Genomic DNA, 18,359 nt, shown 5'->3' on the forward strand with positions numbered 1-18,359 from the left:
TCAACAGACGGTGTCGCACCGTCAGTTTCTTCCGCCGCGCCTGAAAGGCGTTCAGTGTCGTGCCGAAGAAACGCGCGCTTCTCCTACACTGTCCGTTCGTATTTTTTTTTTTTTTTTTAATTTTTTCACCACCAAGCGGATAGGTGACGCGCGTCGAGTGGTGTGCGAGATACGGGGAAGGAAGAGAGGAACCGTGACAGAGAAAGGGGAAAGAGAATGTAATCGAACCGACACGAGACCGTAGCCGTCAGTCAGCCGGTTATTTCACGCATACACGTACGGGTAAGGCGAGCGAGACACCTTGCAGAAATTTCGTTCGAGGAGCGTGGTACGCCCATGTGTGCTCGGATACACGCGCGACTCGAGCGTGTAGGTGTGTGTGTGTGTATACACGCGCGAGCCGTCATCGTACACGACCGTTCATGGTTACTGCACGTCACAGACACATTGCGTTTCATCCGGAACCTTGGACGTATAAACTATGTATCAGTCGGGAAATTTACGTAGGATCACGAACGTCAGATATCGTGTAGTATGCACATAATTAACGACGTAACGGTTCATAGACCTCCGGATATAAGAAATCTGATGTATATAGAGAAAAAAAAAAAAAAAAAAAAAATGCTTCGATTTCCAGACGAACGAAACGAGAGTTTGAACTTTGCTACGGAAGGTGATACGCTCGATCGATTCCGATCGTTTCGTTCGTCTCCCGTATCGGAACGAATAATTCATACGGTTGTTCATATAGAATAAATTAGATTCCTTCCAGCTAGATAACCATTAACATCAAACAACATCCACTCGCGCGCATGTTCACCAGTCAGTCACGGCCCTCTATCCGCGCGATATCTTTTTTCCCTTTCACTTTTCTTCCTTCGTTCTTCTTCTCCTCTCTCTTTGCGTAATCTCTCTTTCCATCTCCCTTTCATTTTTCCCACTGCTTCCTCTCTCCGCCCATCCCCGCCGCCCCTTTTCTTCCTCCCCGCCTTTCTGCTTCTCCGCCGCCTCCTTCTCTGTTTTTCTTTCTTTCCCGTCGCGTTTACGTTACCGCTCATGCGTGCTGACCCACGCGAGCATTGTATGTCCCTTCGGTTTCTTTCATTCGTCTCGTCTTTCATTTTACGCGCTACATCGCTACATATCCCAGGATACGTATACGATACACATACGTAGCTCTGTATCGTATACAACGTATTTAACCACACAGGCAACGATTTGCTAATTAGCAGGCACGATTAAGACACTTGGTGAGAGAGGAGCGCACGAGCGAGAGATTAATAATCGCGGAGCCAAGAGATTTTTGAGGTCAAGGGAACGATAATGATGAGGCCAGTGCATAACTTTCGACGATATGGATTCGAACATCGCGAGATTTCGGCCTCCAAAATTGGTCCTTTCTCTCATATCAGCCTGCCATTTCACCGCTTTATCTATCTCAACCCTCATTCTCTCTCTTCATTTCTCCTCCTTTCCCGACTTTTGACCTTCTCGTCTCGAAAGGGGACTCGAGTCCGCGTGGAAAACAGCCACCACGGATAATTACGCTCGTTAGCGACGCGGAAATACCGCAATTGCCATTTCTTCAACGGAGATTCTCTGGATTGTTAATCGTCTCTCGATCGTTTATCGCGACTTTTTGCCCCACTGCTGCTACTTTTTTTACATTTTAATTACGGCTGTTCCAGCCCGTGCAACCGTTCGATATCGAGCGTGTCTGTTAACTTTTTCTATTGAATGTAAATGCGTTACATCATTGACGTAAGATGATCGATGAGGCTGACAAGTTCTGGCGAATGATTTATACGATGACGTTATGTTTCGATGGAAAAAAAAAAAATTAAACGGAGATAAATTGCAAACAAATTATACGCGCGCGTGTTTGAACAGTTCCCCGACGAGGAAAGTTACTCGAGAGATGTTTGAATCAATCGTAAAAAAATTTATTTATTGCGTTACGATCGAATTCTTTCGATGAAGATTTTTCTAAATGTAAATATGGAGATCGATCTTTTTTTTTTTTAACGAATTAAAAATCACGCCATCCACGAGGGGAAGGAAAGTATAAAGATAAATTCGTCGAAAAATTGTTATCCTAAATTAGAAATTCAAATCAAATTGGACGGATTCATCCAAGTCACAAGTCCAGAGTTTACAACGGATAGAATCTGCGTGTCGTCTTTTCCTATTGCCGTTATTGCTCAATACGGGTCACGACCCTCATTTATTTCCTATTCTTCTCGAAGAGGCCGAGCGCATTAAGCGATTGAGCGGTCAATGTCGCGGCATGCTCGTCGTCGTCGTCGTCGTCGTCGTCCTTCAAAAGCCTATGCCGGAAGTGGTGTAATTATCCGACCCATCGCCCGCGTAATCGAGCCACTTGCCTATTAATCCAACGCGTGAACAAATTCTCGCTGACCTGCCCCTCTAACGCTCGCTCTCGAATCCGCGCAAGTAGCCAAGGTATTCATCCACTGTGCAAATATTTTTCCAACAACGTCCCATTTATGCGTGTATCAAAGTGCAAATGTTTGCCTTGTATTTACGACCGCGGAGCGAGCATATGCGTATATAGCTCGTATATAGCTCGCTATTCCACCAGAGATAATGCGTATCGTGTAATGTTTGTAAAAAAAAAAGTTGCTCTTCGTTGAAAAACACGCGCATGGGGGATACAGGGGGGTGGAGGAGGTCTCGTCTCGTCGTCCCGTCGAACTGGACGAACTTCTTTCTGCCTGATATTTTCAATATTATTGGTACAGATTATAGAGCGATAATTTCATTCTCTCGAGAGGTTGAACACAGGGTGAAGATATTACGTGATATTGCATAAGCGTGCATAACCTTCCTCCTCTTTCAACGATCCGACCAGACGCTGCATTATTCGTTCAACGCATTTTCCTCCCCTCGTTCCGTAAAAATAGCAATCGGAGTGTATCGACACGGCGATACGCGGATATTTACGTCTATCTCGGGGAATTCGAGAATTTTTATATCGCGAATTATTCGTTTCGTGAATAATAAAGCGACGTGTCGATCGCGTGCAATCGAGTTTCGAAAATCGTGTAAACAAACATCTCGATTAGACGAGGAGGAACGAAAATCGTTAAGCTGCGTTCCCACCGAAGCGACGATTTATCAAACTTTTTTTTTTTTTTTATCATTGTTTCGTATTTTTGGAAAAAATTCTTGGAAAAATTTATCTACTATCGTCCAACGTTTCTCACGTTTTTTTTTTTTTTTTTTCTTGTTTTTAAGTAAGCCGTCTGGCGTCGACGCGTCTCGATAGGAAGGAACGTCCCCTCCAGTTTCGCCTTGAAACCCAAAACAGAAGCCAAAAGAAATGGAAACAGTAGAGATCTACTTGGAAAACGAGATCGTCTCTGCAGCGTCACGTTTGTCAAAAATATCGAGTTTCTTTCCATTTGGTTGAATCGATGAGAACGCTGCTTTACGCTCGAGAGAAGTTTTACGAGCGGCCGTTTAGCGAATACGGCAGAGACTATCAACAGGGATAAGCTATATTACGACATTCCGCGTTCTTCCGCTTTCACGACCAAAATACTCGATCACCACTTTGCCATTAAGTAAACCGTAGCGCGCGCTCGTGCCTATGATACGTCGTTACTTGGCCTCCCCCCTCCACTCTTCCTCGAAGAATTCGTTTACTCTGTCAGACGCCAGAAACGTTTTCATCGTGCCAAGGAAGAAGCACCGGCACGAGCCGCGACTCCTACATTATTTTCGTAACGTTCCTCTGTTTACGCGCCGCCTCTGTGTATACACGTTCGTTCGTATAGAGATGTCGTGTGAGAAATAAATCGACTGCAATTACGCGCGTGTGTGTGGACGTCATTCAATTTTATCAGGATCAATTACACGCTCGATGAATCGTGAAGAAAAAACGATGAAGAAATTAAATATATAACACGAGACGGTTACGATTTATTCGTCTAAATTTCTCTTTTTTAATTTTATCATCTTTCCTTTTTTTTTTTAATTTTAAAATGTTAGTTTGTATCTTCCACCGTTCCGCCACCAATTTGTTGACGCGCGGCCAATGGAGAAGAGGTAAATACGTACTCTCAATGCTTTTTTCGTTTATTCGAAAAATTATAGGATCGTTTGAAAATATCAATTCAATCGTGAAAGAAATAAACATCGCGAAATCGAATCGGGGAAGAAAAATATCTCACAACGTGGACGATGTTTTGAACACTTCCGCGCTACACTTATTTTCATAGGTTACGTAGGTTTTACATAATCTTAAATTTATTTATCATTACCAATCTTATTTTCGTCGTCGAAATTTTCCCCCTGTTTTCGCAACATTTTACAACTTTTTTTTATGAATTATTTTCGTTAATTTACGAAAATGTAAATTAATGTTTAAAATTCGCACGGCAACTTGATTTTTGGGAACTGGCCGCGTTCTTGAAAAAAACGCCATTCGAACAGTTAACTATGATTAATGGCGAAATCCAGGAGACTTATTTCCCTACGAACGGAATAAAATCGGACGAAAATCAGAATCAACGTCAATCTTTAAGAATTTATAGCAAGGTATATACTTCTTATTCGAGTCAGATTGGTGGACGTCTGAAAATTCTGAAACCGCAAGGCAATCCGAAAATACCTACGAGTTCGTTTCGTTATACTTATTCCCCGGACCTTATTCCCCCGCTTTCTTTATTTTATTTTTCTTTTGTGCTTCGCCGGCTTTGTTGCTACTCGTGTTCGGTCCAGTTGTGTTTCTCATACCTATTATATACCTCCATTGTATCCGTATCTATCTCTGAAATTTTTCACGAATATCTAATTCGACATTCGACCTCTTCCTTCTTTTTCCTTCTTCTTCTTTTCTTTCCTTCGAATCGATATCTAACCGATCGTGAAAAAATATCGTGTTTATTACAAATCTCTCCCTTTTTTTTCTTTTCGATCGGTATCTAATCTAATGAAGTTGTAACATTCGAGTCGAAACAAAAGAACACGAAGTTCTTCTTCTTCTTCTTCTTCTTTTTTTTTTTTTTTTACACATAATTATCGAGCGTATAAATTCCAAACGTCATTGACTCAATTTTTTTTTTCTTTTTTTCAAAGCTTCCTTTTGCGTCAATTAAGATAACGACACTCTGAGATAAGCCGATGCGGGATATCCGTATACGATAGAGAAACATCGATAGGTGCTCGACCTTTCTCGTTCGCGAATGATAAATCCATTTACAGAATAGTTAGCCAGCTTGGACGATAAGCACTCCCGTTTAATTGTACTTTCGTTTGGTACGGCGCTCTTGTGATTTTCAGAGGCGATGTCAATGTTATTCCCGGTCGCGTTATCGTACAGTAAGTAGAGTTATCAGAGTTTCTCTCTTCGTTTTCGCGCAAAGAGAAAATTAGAATTGAGATGGAACGAAAAGAGTCGCATTCATTCTGTCCATCTATGTCGGTTCATAGACAAAGACAATGACTGCGAAAAGTGTTTCCACGTATTCCTCTTCCTATCTTCGTTCCCATTTTACGTTCATAGTGTCAAATTTTTACAATGTACTTTTTTTGAAAGAAGAAAACTTTGAGAAATTGAAAAGTTAATTTAACTCGCCAAGTAAACAGTAAATTGTTTTTCGAATAAAGAAAATTGCGAACGATTAGTTTGTTTCTTTTAATTTTTATCAGTGTATATTTCTTCGTGCTAATTTGAAATTATTAGTATTACACAACTGCGATGCTCGACTCCTTTGTGCGATGTATTTGGGCTTGATCGATCGTTCATGTAAACATTGTAATAAAGATAACATTTCGTGGTCTCATCGCGCGATTCGTTGAATTCGGTGTGTCAAAGAAATTGAACGATAGTCGGTTGTCCGGTGACCGGAAACGGGGCAACAGTTACAGGAAAACGATGTTTGACAGCGGTTTGAAATATATACCGAAGTTCGATCATAAAATTCGGTGAAATCAATTTGTATACCAATTCTATCTATAGAATCTCGAGACCTTGACTTCTGCGTGTACGAAAACTTGCATTCACCGAACTTGTTCTTTCTTGTTCCTAGGTGAAGCGGAGAGCTAAGAGATGTGCAAGCCAGCGAGGAAGAAACGTTCTTAACGCTCGTAAGTGTGTCCCATTTACCACTAGTTTTATCGCGTTGTTTGCTTCCCCTCGACGCGGTCCACGAAAGATAAAACTTTGCCATTTATTATTCACCGCTTATCTTTTATACCTTGCTTCGATCGGGCGAGAAACGAAGAAGAGATCGAATTTTAATCCTTGGCTCAGCAGAAATAATAAAAAGATCCGAGTCGACGAATACGAAACGTTGCACACGATCAATCCACGCCCGAGATTCGTGAATGGAGCATAGAGCGTGTTCTCTAGTATCGTTCTATTTTTCACCTAAACTCTTTCTATGCTTCGTCCTACTTTGTAACTGTAAGGGAATAAAGGTCAATCGGTGCAACGATGCCGGTAAATTCTTTGCGCTTCGATACGATATCGACTGATCGAAAAAAAAAAAAAAAAAAAAAAAAAAAAAAAAAAATGAAAAATCTCACAGCTGCACAACGTACACCTGCGAGAGTGTATATTTAATTGGGGCTCTCGTAGGCGGTGTGACTTCATCTTCGGTTACTTCACTTCCCTTTGACTTTACAATCTCGTTGTACATTTTATATAACGAGGATCGAATTATTCGCGAAAGGAAAGAAGAGAATTTTTTGATTGGATAATATTATTCCGCAAGTTGAAAAATAAATGAAAGAGCGAGTGGGACAAAACTTTTTCATCTCGTTTCTGAGAAAATCGAATTTAAAAATTCGTGAGCACGTATACGATGCATGCATTTATTCGCTTAAAATGTTCTTTATTTCGTCTAGGAAAGGAACAAAGCTTTCTTCCGTACAAAGAAGATTCTCCGTTCTCCGTCTACGAATAGAATAAAATAAAACAATTTCGATTTTTCTTCTTTTATCCCCTTCGCTTATCATCATCGATCCACGAGGACATGCACGAGCAGCGAAAGCGAAATAGAGAAATGCGATTAACTCGATACCTCCCGTAGGAGGTTGAGAAAATACTGTTAAAATGATGGCTCTCGAGGCCGATAACAAAAATCGACGTTCCCCTCGACTCCACGGTCGATCCATACGGTCGATCATCGCGAACGAAGGCGTTTCAGCGATTTTCGACTTCGAGGATCGAGACGACGCGAACGAGAGATTGTTTAGGATGTTAACGTTGGCCGTCTCGCGTTTCGCGTAACGAGGCGAACGAGGTTTAATTGGATTTTGATGCAGGTTAAAGAGGCCGTGGCATCTCCCCTCCCTTTCAGTTCCCGATCAGGTTAACTCGATTGTGGCCAGGAGAAATACCATTAAGAGACACACTGTACGTGCTTCAATCGATCCCCCTCTCAATGCCGCGCGTTTTAAATAAATGAACATCAGCATCAAAGAGTAATCGGCCGAGATTTGTTTCGTATTCGAAACAACGAAGCGTTACTTTCGCAATCTCGGGTGGATCGAAACAACGTTGGAATCGTTAACGAGGCGGGACATTGCAATATGATCTTGCAATATCGCCTATTCCCATTTCCATTAATTATTTCAAACCAAACTTCGTATCTAAATGTAGATCGGTTAGTCACGTAATTCGATTATTTTGAGTGGCGAGGGAGCGGTGGTGGTAATGGTATCTACTACATCGAATCTCGTTCAATTGGAAAACGTTTTATCTTTCGTGGGCAACGGCTCGTGGAGACGGCTGTTAAACGGCGTTGAAAACTCTAATCTTTTATCCCTACGAATCGCGCGTAATCGTGTGAATCGCCGCGTGTAAATCCGTGTCACGGACGCGGATCACGTTTAGAAATTTTTAAGAAAATCATTTTCTTTTTTTTCCCCCCCCTTTCGTTGACAGGATTTGGACGACGCGTGCGTAGCATCCCTTGATACGGACGAATCGGTGTGAAGAGAGAGAGAGAGAAGAGATGACGAAGAGATTCGAGTTCAATTGGCAGATCGAGGTACCCTTAGCCCTCCGTCAAGGATGCGTGTTCGATCGGTGGTCGGAAGAGAAGGACAACACGGAGCTCGAGCTGAATTGCATGTTCAAGGTCGACGAATATGGGTTCTTCATCTACTGGCAGAGCGAAGGAAGGGTGAGTCAATCTGTTTCTCACTGTCGATTCCGATTTATTCCGATTCGAGAATAAATCTCTCCCTCTTTTTTTCCAACGAACGACTTGGGAATTTAGGATCTAATATATTCTAGTTGGAACTGGAACGCGAAAATACAGTAAAATATTCGTGTCTACGGTATTCACCTGATTTTAGGCTAGGGAAAATTGAATGAAAAATTCCTAAATTCCCACTGGATCGTTTTTGTTCGTGCGCGTTAAAGCTTACCTCGCGTCTTTCGAAGCAATTTAGAGAAACGTATCGATTCCTCGAACTGATCTCTGTCTTTTAATCATTTAACTCTCGACCTTATTGCTACGTCGTTATTTTAGTAATATTAACCTTTCTGTTTCGTAGTAGCGTAGAAAATTTTCTATTTTCTGATTACGTGATATGATAATTCATTTCGAAAGAGATTAAAGAGATTGACAAACTGACTGATTGAAATCGAGATTGATCAATTTCACCTTTCGAGAAATGTTTGATTTCAATATTTAAATTTGCAGAAATTATCTATCTATTACCAAGCATCTGGTTAGAATCTTGCAACTTGACCTTGACAAACAAATCTTGACAGGTTTCATCGTATTATGTGCATTTAATTACCGCGTTTAATTGCTTAAACGTTTCGTATTTACGTTTCAAATATGCATAGGACGGGGACGTGATAGAGCTGTGTCAAGTGAGCGATATACGCGCCGGCGGATTACCAAAGGTGAGAATGTCATATCCAACGATTGTCATCCTGTTTCGAACGTGACATCCATTTTTCATAAAAAAAGAAAAAAAAAAAAGAAAAAAAAAAGGAGAAAAGAAAAACGTTCAAAATTTCTACAGACACATAATCGTTTTGACGGCAATCGATTCGCTATTGGAGATAAAATTTTTATTACGATTTTGTTTTTTTTTCTTTTTTACGAATACGATGTGTATCTGCAAAAAAATATTTATTATATTCTTCTTCTTTTTTTACTTTCTCGTACAAACAAAACTGTACAAATTTTTGTTTTAAATTACAATTTTAATTTTAAAACAAGAACACTTTTTTACTTCGGCCACTTTTCGATATCCACTTGCAAATTATTTAACGCCGCTCTTTTTAATCCTCCTTTTTTCTAAGAAAAGAGAGTTTATAAGAAACTGGATCGATAACGCACCTACTCCTCGCTCGTCTTAATCAACCGTACCTGCTAACCGTACGAATTGTATAATAGTTTTGTAATCTTTAATTTAGGACCCGAAGCTGTACGACAAGCTTGTGACAAAGCACGGGGAGCAATTAGAGGAGAAATGTTTAACCATCTGTTCGGGCGTAGATTATACCAATATTAATTACCAGCATGTCATTTGCCCGGATTCAGCTACGGCCAAGGTAAATTTACTCGTTATATAACCCGCTCTATTTGATATCTCCCTCTGAAAATTTAGCAAATGAACCTGAAAGTTCTTAAACCCTTTTGGGATTGTTCGGATAATAATAATAATAATAATATATATATATATAAAACTCTCTCGAGATAACGTCGTGTCACGTATTATGTGACGTAATTCGCCGAATTATACGAGGAGAGATACGAGGGGAAAATGGGGAATATTTACAAATCGATCGTAGGAAAGAAATTTTCCAATTCATTCGGTTAAGCAATTATTATCACGATCAATAAAGTCCACGTGTTTGCTGTGTCCTATGACAGATATGGCTGGATGGCATACGATCGATTACGCACAACGTGAAAGCCAACAACGTTTGCCCGCTTACGTGCTTGAAGAAACAGTGAGTTTCCTAATGCAATTACACACATATACACACCTACGCCGATTCTCCCGTTGACATTAACGCGATGAAACAATTAGCCAGAAACAGTATTCCACACCTGTAAACCCTTTATTTGCGATATCGATTTTAAATATCGAGAGAGAAAGAGATATATAGAGAGAGAGAGAAAGAGAGAGAAAGAAGAACGCGTAACATTTCCTGGTTTTTCTTTTTTTCAAAGCGATCGAGAATATGTTATAACGGTTATATTATTATCCAACGTATTTTTATCCTCCAGAGATGTAACGTAATTTTCTTCCTTCGAATAAATTTAATCTCTCCGAATATTTCGTAACTTTGCGTAACTTTCTTTTTTTTTTTTTTTTTTTTTTTTTTTTTTTGATAAAATTTAAATTTTCCTTAAACGTTTAAATATTATTATGATCCAGTTTTCGTGCATCTTACATACGATTATACGATTTTTTTTTTTTCTATAAAAAATATATACGTATATACGTATTTTTGGACCCCGTGTCTATGAGCCTACCTCGATCTCGCTCAAGATTCCGAAGGAGGGTCGTCGAGGAGTAAATAAATGTTTGCCGTGTTCCAGTTGGATGAGGCTTAGAATGCTGATCGATCCGAATGGAAAAGTTCCGGTGAAAGTGGTCGCGAGAACTTTCGCATCTGGGAAAACGGAAAAGCTTGTTTATCAGTGCCTCGCCGATTTAGGTCTATCCAGCGGAAAGGTAAGAGGCGAGAAAAACAAAAACAAAAAAAAAAAAAAAAGAAAGAAAGAAAAACACGTAATAAGAGCGATCGAACGATTTTGCCTTGCCGAAATTTTTGATGAAACCAAACTTGCAGAACGATGTGATCGAGCCTGAAGACTTCACCTTCGACGCTTTCTACGCGTTATATCACAAAATCTGCCCACGAAACGACATAGAGGAATTGTTCCAATCCATGTGAGTAATTCCGTCAATGATGGAAAATAATGAAGGAAAGTGATGACGATGGTTCATTCGAGCTTGAACTTTATTTCCAGCACCCAGGGCAAAGCGGACACGATCAATCTCGATCAATTGGTCATGTTTCTGAACGAGAAGCAACGAGATCCAACGTTGAACGAGATCTTGTACCCGTTGTACGACGAGAAGAGGGCGTTGGAGATCATAAACGATTACGAGCAGAACGAGACAGCGAGGAATCAAAGTAAGAATTATTTTTTTTCCTTTTCGTCATCGAAAATGTTCCTTTCTTCTCTCTCTCTCTCTCTCTCTCTCTCTCTCTCTCTCTCTCTCTCTCTCTCTCTCTCGGTCTCTCTCTCTCTCTCTCTCTCTCTCTCGGTCTCTCTCTCTCTTCTCCTCCCTTCAACATTATCGATCGTGTATCTCGAATTAGTTTGTACCTTTCGTGTAATGGGATCCTTTCAGAAGCAATCACGTCCTTTCAGAAACGATGACGAAGGACGGTTTCATAAGGTACCTGATGTCAGACGAAAATGCCCCCGTATTCCTGGACAGGCTGGACGTTTACATGGACATGGATCAACCGCTGGCGCATTATTACATCAACTCGAGCCACAACACGTATCTGTGCGGCCGTCAATTCGGCGGGAAGAGCAGCGTCGAGATGTACAGACAGGTGTTGTTGGCCGGTTGCAGGTAAGATTGGGATACGAGAGGGATACGAGCGAGTTGTGAAGGCGTGTGAAGAACGCGTGGAACTTGAAGGTGCGTCGAGTTGGATTGTTGGGATGGAAAAGGGGAGGACGAGGAGCCGATAATTACGCATGGCAAAGCTATGTGCACGGACATTCTCTTCAAGGACGTGATTTACGCTGTGAGGGACACGGCGTTCGTCACGTCGGAATATCCGGTCATTCTTAGCTTCGAGAACCATTGCAGCAAGAAGCAGCAATACAAATTGGCCAAATACTGCGACGAAATTCTCGGCGATCTGCTTCTCAAGGAACCGCTCAAAGACTATCCAGTGAGTTTATTTTCGTAGTTTTATCATTTTTTGAATGAAATTGAAAACTGTTGTTCCTTTCACCGTTTTCGATTCCTTCTCATATCTCGCGATAACGAATTAAATACGTCAATACGAAATCGATAAAATCCTCATAAGGTAACCACTCGTCGTTATCTAAAAATTTATCTGTAATATCGCTCGATTAAATTACACATCTGTGCGTGTATTGTGATGGAAGAATACGAATTATCGTATTATCTAACTGAAAAGAAAAAAAAAAAAAAAAGAAGAAAGACATATAACGAATATTATGATAAAATAGTTGGAGCCAGGAGTACCTCTGCCGTCGCCCAATTTGCTCAAACGTAAGATTCTGATAAAGAACAAACGTTTGAAACCCGAGGTGGAGAAGCACGAGTTGGAATTGTTTCGGCAAGGCCAATTCGTCATCGAGGACGAGGTCAAGGAAGACGCGAGCGCGCCTCCCTCCGTCGCTGTTGTCGTTGAGCAACAATCGGTAAAGGTAATACGATTGTACGTTACGCTACGAAATACATGTATAATACATGTATAATATCATATTCCGGCAATTAATTTCCCGATCACAATTAGAGAAAGAAATTTGTCCGATTTGCAGGAAGAGGTTTCGACGACCGAGTCGGTCGCATCGTCGACGACCGGGAACCAGCAACAGTCGAGCTCGAGCACGGGATTAGGCGAAACTCTGGACATACCCGTTCCACCGTATACAGGAAGCACGACAAACGTCCATCCATGGTTGTCCTCGATGGTCAACTACGCGCAGCCCATCAAGTTCCCAGGCTTCGATGTTGCCGAACGTAAGGCAAAGATTTCCCTCGGTTATACGGTTAAACGAAAGAGACGATTGATGATAGTGCCCTCTTGTACAGAAAAGAATATTCATCACAATATGTCTTCCTTCGCGGAAACCGCTGGCCTCAATTACTTGAAGACCCAAGCGATCGAGTTCGTCAATTACAACAAGCGGCAAATGAGCCGGATTTATCCGAAAGGCACCAGAGCGGATTCATCGAATTACATGCCACAGGTAATTTCCCCGATATCCTAAAATCATCGTCCAAAACCGATCGATCGATTGAAAACAGGTCTTCTGGAACGCTGGTTGTCAAATGGTGTCGTTGAATTTCCAAACCGCGGACCTGCCCATGCAACTGAATCAGGGCAAGTTCGAGTACAACGGTTCCTCCGGCTACCTACTCAAACCTGACTTCATGAGACGTGCCGATCGAAGCTTCGACCCGTTCGCGGAGAGCCCTGTGGACGGTGTAATCGCCACCCAATGCAGCGTTCAGGTAATCTCCAAATTATTCTCCCATTTCTGATTCGTAGAAAGAGCTCTTCTGCATTTCTGCAAATCGAACGATCTACGTCTTTCTCGCGAAGAACTCTCGTGCCTTCTTTAACTTTGTATCGAGAACTATCCAAAATCGATAGTTCTTTCTTTTAAGGGAAAAATTTAAGGGAAGGATAAATTTACTCGAATGTAATTCAAAGAATTGTAACGCAAGCAGTTAACTTTTTTAGATAAACTTGTCACAACTTGATCACGTAACTTTATTCGAAACCATAGTCACAATTTTTGTATTTAAAAAGTTTTATTGCTCAGTATTATGTTATCATTATAATTGCTATGCGTTATGCAATGTGAAAATTTCATTAATTTTAATATTTAGTTGAATACTTTCATAGAAAAGTTATAAATACACTGTTATAAATAAAAATTATTATTAACATTCCTAAAAGCAGTGTTACAATTGTTTTTTTTTGAGACGAAAGACTTGGTAGACTCGAAGATCTGAAGCTCAATATCTATATTTTTGTACACAATTTATAACGATTTAAATTAAAATAGATGTTTCGAGACGTCATATCCGTTAGAAAATGAAATCTTTAAATGCTTCTTAATAAATTAACAGAATATTGAAATGTAACCGATCAGTTATCGATTAGTTCTCTATACACGCGTATTTTGTTCAATCTGTAAACGTTTAAAAAAATACAAAATTATTTAACAATGTACTTTCCAAAAAATCAAATTTTTCATCAAATATCCTGTTTTGATATAACTGCATCATAATTTTAATACCGGGAATAAATCTGATATTTATGGACAAATTTTTAAAATGAAGTATGAAGAAAAGAAAATACAAGATATTCGACAAGATACATAACGCTAATTACTAATATCATGATTTTATAATTTAATTACTTATCTGATTCATTTAATTCCATCATTAATCAGTTCAGTTCACAAAATTTCATAAAATTTCACAAAATAATTAATTCTATATATTAATTCTTAAAGTTAATTTAATATCAATTATAACGATTATAAATTAAATTAAATATTAATTATAAAACCTACACAATTATATTCCTATATTACTATTATTATATCATTATACTATATTATTATTGTTATACTATAATAATCTATAATGATTAAATTAACTTTCAACAATTAAGACGAAACTTGCGCTCAGCTAGTCTGTCTAACGACTGATGAAACTGGCGAAACCATAGCGAAAGGCTTAGGTTAAGAAACTCGTGAAACTCGTAGAGATCGACTTTGAGAGAATTTTTTTGGCCTTTGTTGATTCGCTAGGTGATCGCTGGCCAATTTTTATCCGACAAGAAGGTCGGCACTTACGTGGAGGTGGAAATGTACGGTCTACCGACGGACACGATTAGGAAAGAATTTCGGACCAGGGTGGTTCCAGCGAACGGCCTGAATCCCGTTTACAACGAGGAGCCATTCCTGTTTCGAAAAGTCGTGCTGCCGGACCTGGCCGCCCTCAGATTCGCCGTTTACGACGAGTCGAACGGGAAACTGTTGGGCCAGAGAATCGTCCCCTTGGACGGTCTACAGTCGGGATACAGGCACATATCCCTGAGAACAGAGGCGAACTTCCCCATGTCCTTGCCCATGCTGTTCTGCAACATAGAGATCAAGATTTACGTGCCGGACGGGTACGAGGGTAAGCGTCTCGATTGCGATATTTCGGTTGCTCGATGTTTTCAATCGCATTGGGATTAAACAGGGCTTATGGACGCGCTCACGGCGCCACGGGCCTACAAGAAGTCGGAGAACGCGTCTCAGAATAAGATGCGCGGGCTTGGGATAGAGGAGAGCGACAGCAAAGGGCACTGTGATTCCGCGCCCGCCCATCATCGCGAAGCGCCTAAACCTCGAGGTAATTGCCTTCATTTCGGGTTTAATTGAGTAGAATTGGATTTATGACGATTTTTTTTATTTGTCTTTTTTCTTTAGAGGAAATGAAATTCAATCCCATAACGGCTGAATCGTTGAGGCAAGAGAAGGGGTATCAGAAAGTGTTGAGAAAGCAGCAGAAGGATTTGGAATCTTTGAAGAAGAGGCATCAGAAGGAGAAACTTACCGTCCAGAAACAACATTGCACAGCGATAGAGAAGATTATCAAAGGGAAAAAGTACGTGATTTTTATTTCTTTTCTTTTTTCTTTTTTTTTTAAACTGATGCAACGAGGAACTTTTTCCTTGATTTTCGACTGTGCTTCTGTCTATTCTCGTTACCAAACGGATACACGTGCTAAATATATATCCTACTTTTATATATATATATATAGATCTCCGATGTTTCTCTTTAAACGAAGTCAGAAAGCCTCGCTGATTACTTCCATACTTTCTTCTTTTCTTCAATATTCCACAACCTAACATCGTTTTAACCATGAAAAACTCGGTGATTATTGAACAACAAAAATGATTTGTTAATATTTCTTTCTCTTTCAAGTGGAAGAAATAAAAGAAAGGGATAATTATTGGACAGTTTACGACATAGAGTAGCGGAAAAAGTTTGTTTTAACGCGAATTTTCCTTCGTTAAATTTTTTTTCTTTATTTCTCGGTTCGATAGCAAAGCAGAGCTGTCGAGAGATCCGATCGTTCGTCGAGAAGTTTCCGAGCAAACGGTTCAATGGTCCCGATTGGCGGATAGGCAACGTCGAGAGGAACGTGACCTGATACGTTCACATTTGGAGGAGCGGAGGAACACTCTGAGAAAATTGTGTGTGGCTGCTCAGTTGGCTCAGCAGAAACAGCTGACGGCGCGGCACGAGCGCGAGATCAAAGAAATGAACGCGAGGCAGGCGAGGCTGTCTGTGGAGAGCACGAGGGAGGTGATGAACGATAAAACTTTGAAGACTCGGGGTATAAAGGAGGGCCGGCTTAGGGAGAAGCAGCAGAACAATACGAAAAAATTCATGGAGGAGAGGAGAATCGCACAAATGATTCAGAACAGGGAGAAGGAGAAGCTGAAAGTAATCCACGAGAAGCAATTGGAGGAATTGCAAAAAGACATGAATGCGGTAATTTTTAAATTTTTCTAGAATCGAACGTAACGTTTTTCTCCGTTAATGCCAATTTCATATTCACTTATCAAGATTAGAAATAAAGAATTCACAAGAAAATCCTTTAGAATGCAATGATTTTTATTATTTGAAAGAATTAATTTACAAATTTTTTTTTGAAAACAATATTCTCCAGGTAATGGATATGTACAACAACGAGGAAATGGAGTACGAGTTGGGCCCTAAAACCGAATGCTACGTGTGATGGCCGATCGACGGATAATATCTGGCAAAATTCTCACGAACCCGAGGTGCTGCTGCGTTCATAGAATCCGCTCCTATCGTTAATTACAACTGGAATTGGGATCAAGCCTCTCGTTAGCTCTCACCGTTCTCAAAAACTTTTTGGGAACCAGAAGCAACCAGACAAGCCGCGTTAATCGTATTCTAGTTCATTCTCCTGAATATTTTTTTATAAAAAAGAAGAAAAGAAGAAGAATCTTGTAACTTCATACTCTCCGTCGTCGCACGAGCAAGTACCTAGACTAAATAAGGGAGTCAATAAAAAAACTAAAGTGATCTAGTCAAGTTCTTACATATTAATAAGTATATATATTTATTATACATATATATATACATAAAATATAAAATGAGAAACGGATCACTCAGGATCGAGCGTGCCGAGTGATTCGTCGATTTCAATATTTTTCGATTGTTAAAAAACGCTATTACCAAATTCTATCGTACCGTGATGCGTGAGAATAAAGAGCGACTGCAAAGAGCGCGTATGTATTTCATGCCTAAAAAAAAAAAAAAAAAAAAAAAAAAAAANAAAAAAAAAAAAAAAAAAAAAAAAAAAATGCCAAAAGGAATTTGTCGTGACGATTCTACGTCGTTCGCTTTTTCTTTTCTTTTTTTTACGGCCGAACAGAATTATGGGAAGCCAATTATGGCGCAAACACCGGCCGCCATTAGAGATCGCCTCGATCGTGGAACGATCCGCAGATCGAGAAGAGGTACCCGTTTCGAGGATTCGTTCTTTTTTTTCTCCCGTCTCGAAACGGTAGCCTCGCATCGAATGGTCCAAAGTCGTAAAAAAAAAGAAAGAAGAAAAAGAAAATAAAAAAAAGAAAAAAACACCGTGAGCCAAGAAAAAAAAAACAAAGCATTGTAAATAAAAAGTGTAAATGAGATTCGAAGAGAAAGGGGAGCCTAGCGTTAATCATTATCACGTCGTTGTTTTCTTTCTTAATAACGTTATTTACACAGATTATTATATTAACTTATATTATAACGATATAACGTTCAATATATATTATATATATATTGAATTATAAAGAAGTAAAAAGAAGGAGAAATAAAGAGATTGCTAGCTCTACGATGAGTCGATTGCGATTCAATTTCTATTATATTCGTTTAATCCAAATTAAACACAAGGATTTTATTACAATTGGTGATTGTAATTGAGCGCATGGTTGAATCGTTCGTATCGATGGGGCGCGTTGATATCTCGGCCTCCGAAGTCAGCATTGTTCACAGGGATATCGTCGAACGGGACTGAAAAGTTTACCATATTATCTCATATTATCTCGTAAATAATTATTAACATTTACACGTTACCTCCTGCGAAAGGATGAACGAAATTCGGTTGACCGTCGATCGGAATTCGATGATCGTAATAATCCTGTCCCACACCTTCTTCTCTCCCCGTCTTCCCTCCTTGTCTGCCCGTATTCTCTTCTTGCGTTCTGTAATTCCCAAAGAAAGGCGGTGATCCGATGATATGCTGATCCCCTAGTTCGTTCGGGTAATTTCGTGGCTGATAAACGTGTTGGAAATTAGGAAAATACGGATGTTGAGGTATTCTTGGTATTCTCCTTGCTTGGCAAACGACAATCGTCGCAAGACACAACTGCAATCGAATTTTACGATAAATCGTTGCTCGAAAGAAAGTCGATTGTTTCGAAAGATTGTTTCGATCGAGAATATTTTTACAGGAAAATTTTTGCATTTCACTGCACTGCACGACTTAATACTTAAAACTTAATAAATAACATCACTCACCAACAGACAGCACTTCAT

General features: G+C 39.9%; 2 protein-coding genes across 8 annotated transcripts; one reads left to right on the plus strand and one right to left on the minus strand.

The window, feature by feature from the left end:
- Positions 1 to 30: 30 nt before the first annotated feature.
- Positions 31 to 17,655, plus strand: LOC122713509 (1-phosphatidylinositol 4,5-bisphosphate phosphodiesterase-like). Of its 7 annotated transcripts, none has more exons than XM_043934051.1 (20): positions 31 to 282; positions 4,015 to 4,071; positions 6,057 to 6,114; positions 7,919 to 8,159; positions 8,834 to 8,893; positions 9,413 to 9,550; positions 9,873 to 9,952; positions 10,548 to 10,683; positions 10,802 to 10,902; positions 10,983 to 11,149; positions 11,391 to 11,601; positions 11,671 to 11,929; positions 12,234 to 12,434; positions 12,549 to 12,980; positions 13,039 to 13,245; positions 14,559 to 14,931; positions 14,995 to 15,147; positions 15,225 to 15,402; positions 15,845 to 16,295; positions 16,474 to 17,655. In XM_043934051.1, the coding sequence occupies exons 4-20, from the start codon at positions 7,989 to 7,991 to the stop codon at positions 16,540 to 16,542; spliced, it is 3,387 nt and encodes a 1,128-aa protein (XP_043789986.1). In that variant the 5' UTR covers positions 31 to 282; positions 4,015 to 4,071; positions 6,057 to 6,114; positions 7,919 to 7,988; the 3' UTR covers positions 16,543 to 17,655. The 7 variants fall into 7 exon arrangements, with proteins under 7 accessions (XP_043789986.1, XP_043789990.1, XP_043789985.1 ...); XM_043934055.1 differs by lacking the exon at positions 4,015 to 4,071 and having other exon boundaries at positions 12,549 to 12,750; positions 12,823 to 12,980; XM_043934050.1 differs by lacking the exon at positions 4,015 to 4,071.
- On the minus strand, positions 17,178 to 18,359 carry LOC122713425. The gene is made up of 3 exons (XM_043933858.1): positions 18,342 to 18,359; positions 17,898 to 18,297; positions 17,178 to 17,834 (listed from the first exon to the last, which is right to left on the minus strand). The coding sequence occupies exons 1-3, from the start codon at positions 18,357 to 18,359 to the stop codon at positions 17,722 to 17,724; spliced, it is 531 nt and encodes a 176-aa protein (XP_043789793.1). The 3' UTR covers positions 17,178 to 17,721.

The sequence above is a fragment of the Apis laboriosa genome, unplaced genomic scaffold (genome assembly GCF_014066325.1).
Source record: "Apis laboriosa isolate Shangri-la unplaced genomic scaffold, ASM1406632v1 scaffold23_cov150, whole genome shotgun sequence".
Taxonomy (NCBI): Eukaryota; Metazoa; Arthropoda; class Insecta; order Hymenoptera; family Apidae; genus Apis; species Apis laboriosa.

Coding starts and splice junctions, on each gene's coding strand:
- LOC122713509 (XM_043934051.1), top strand. CDS start 7,989: ATGACGAAGAGATTCGAGTTCAATTGGCAGATCGAGGTACCCTTAGCC. Junction 8,894..9,412: donor GCGCCGGCGGATTACCAAAG/GTGAGAATGTCA, acceptor TCTTTAATTTAG/GACCCGAAGCTGTACGACAA. Junction 16,296..16,473: donor TGCAAAAAGACATGAATGCG/GTAATTTTTAAA, acceptor AATATTCTCCAG/GTAATGGATATGTACAACAA.
- LOC122713425 (XM_043933858.1), bottom strand. Junction 17,835..17,897: donor CGTTCATCCTTTCGCAGGAG/GTAACGTGTAAA, acceptor TAAACTTTTCAG/TCCCGTTCGACGATATCCCT.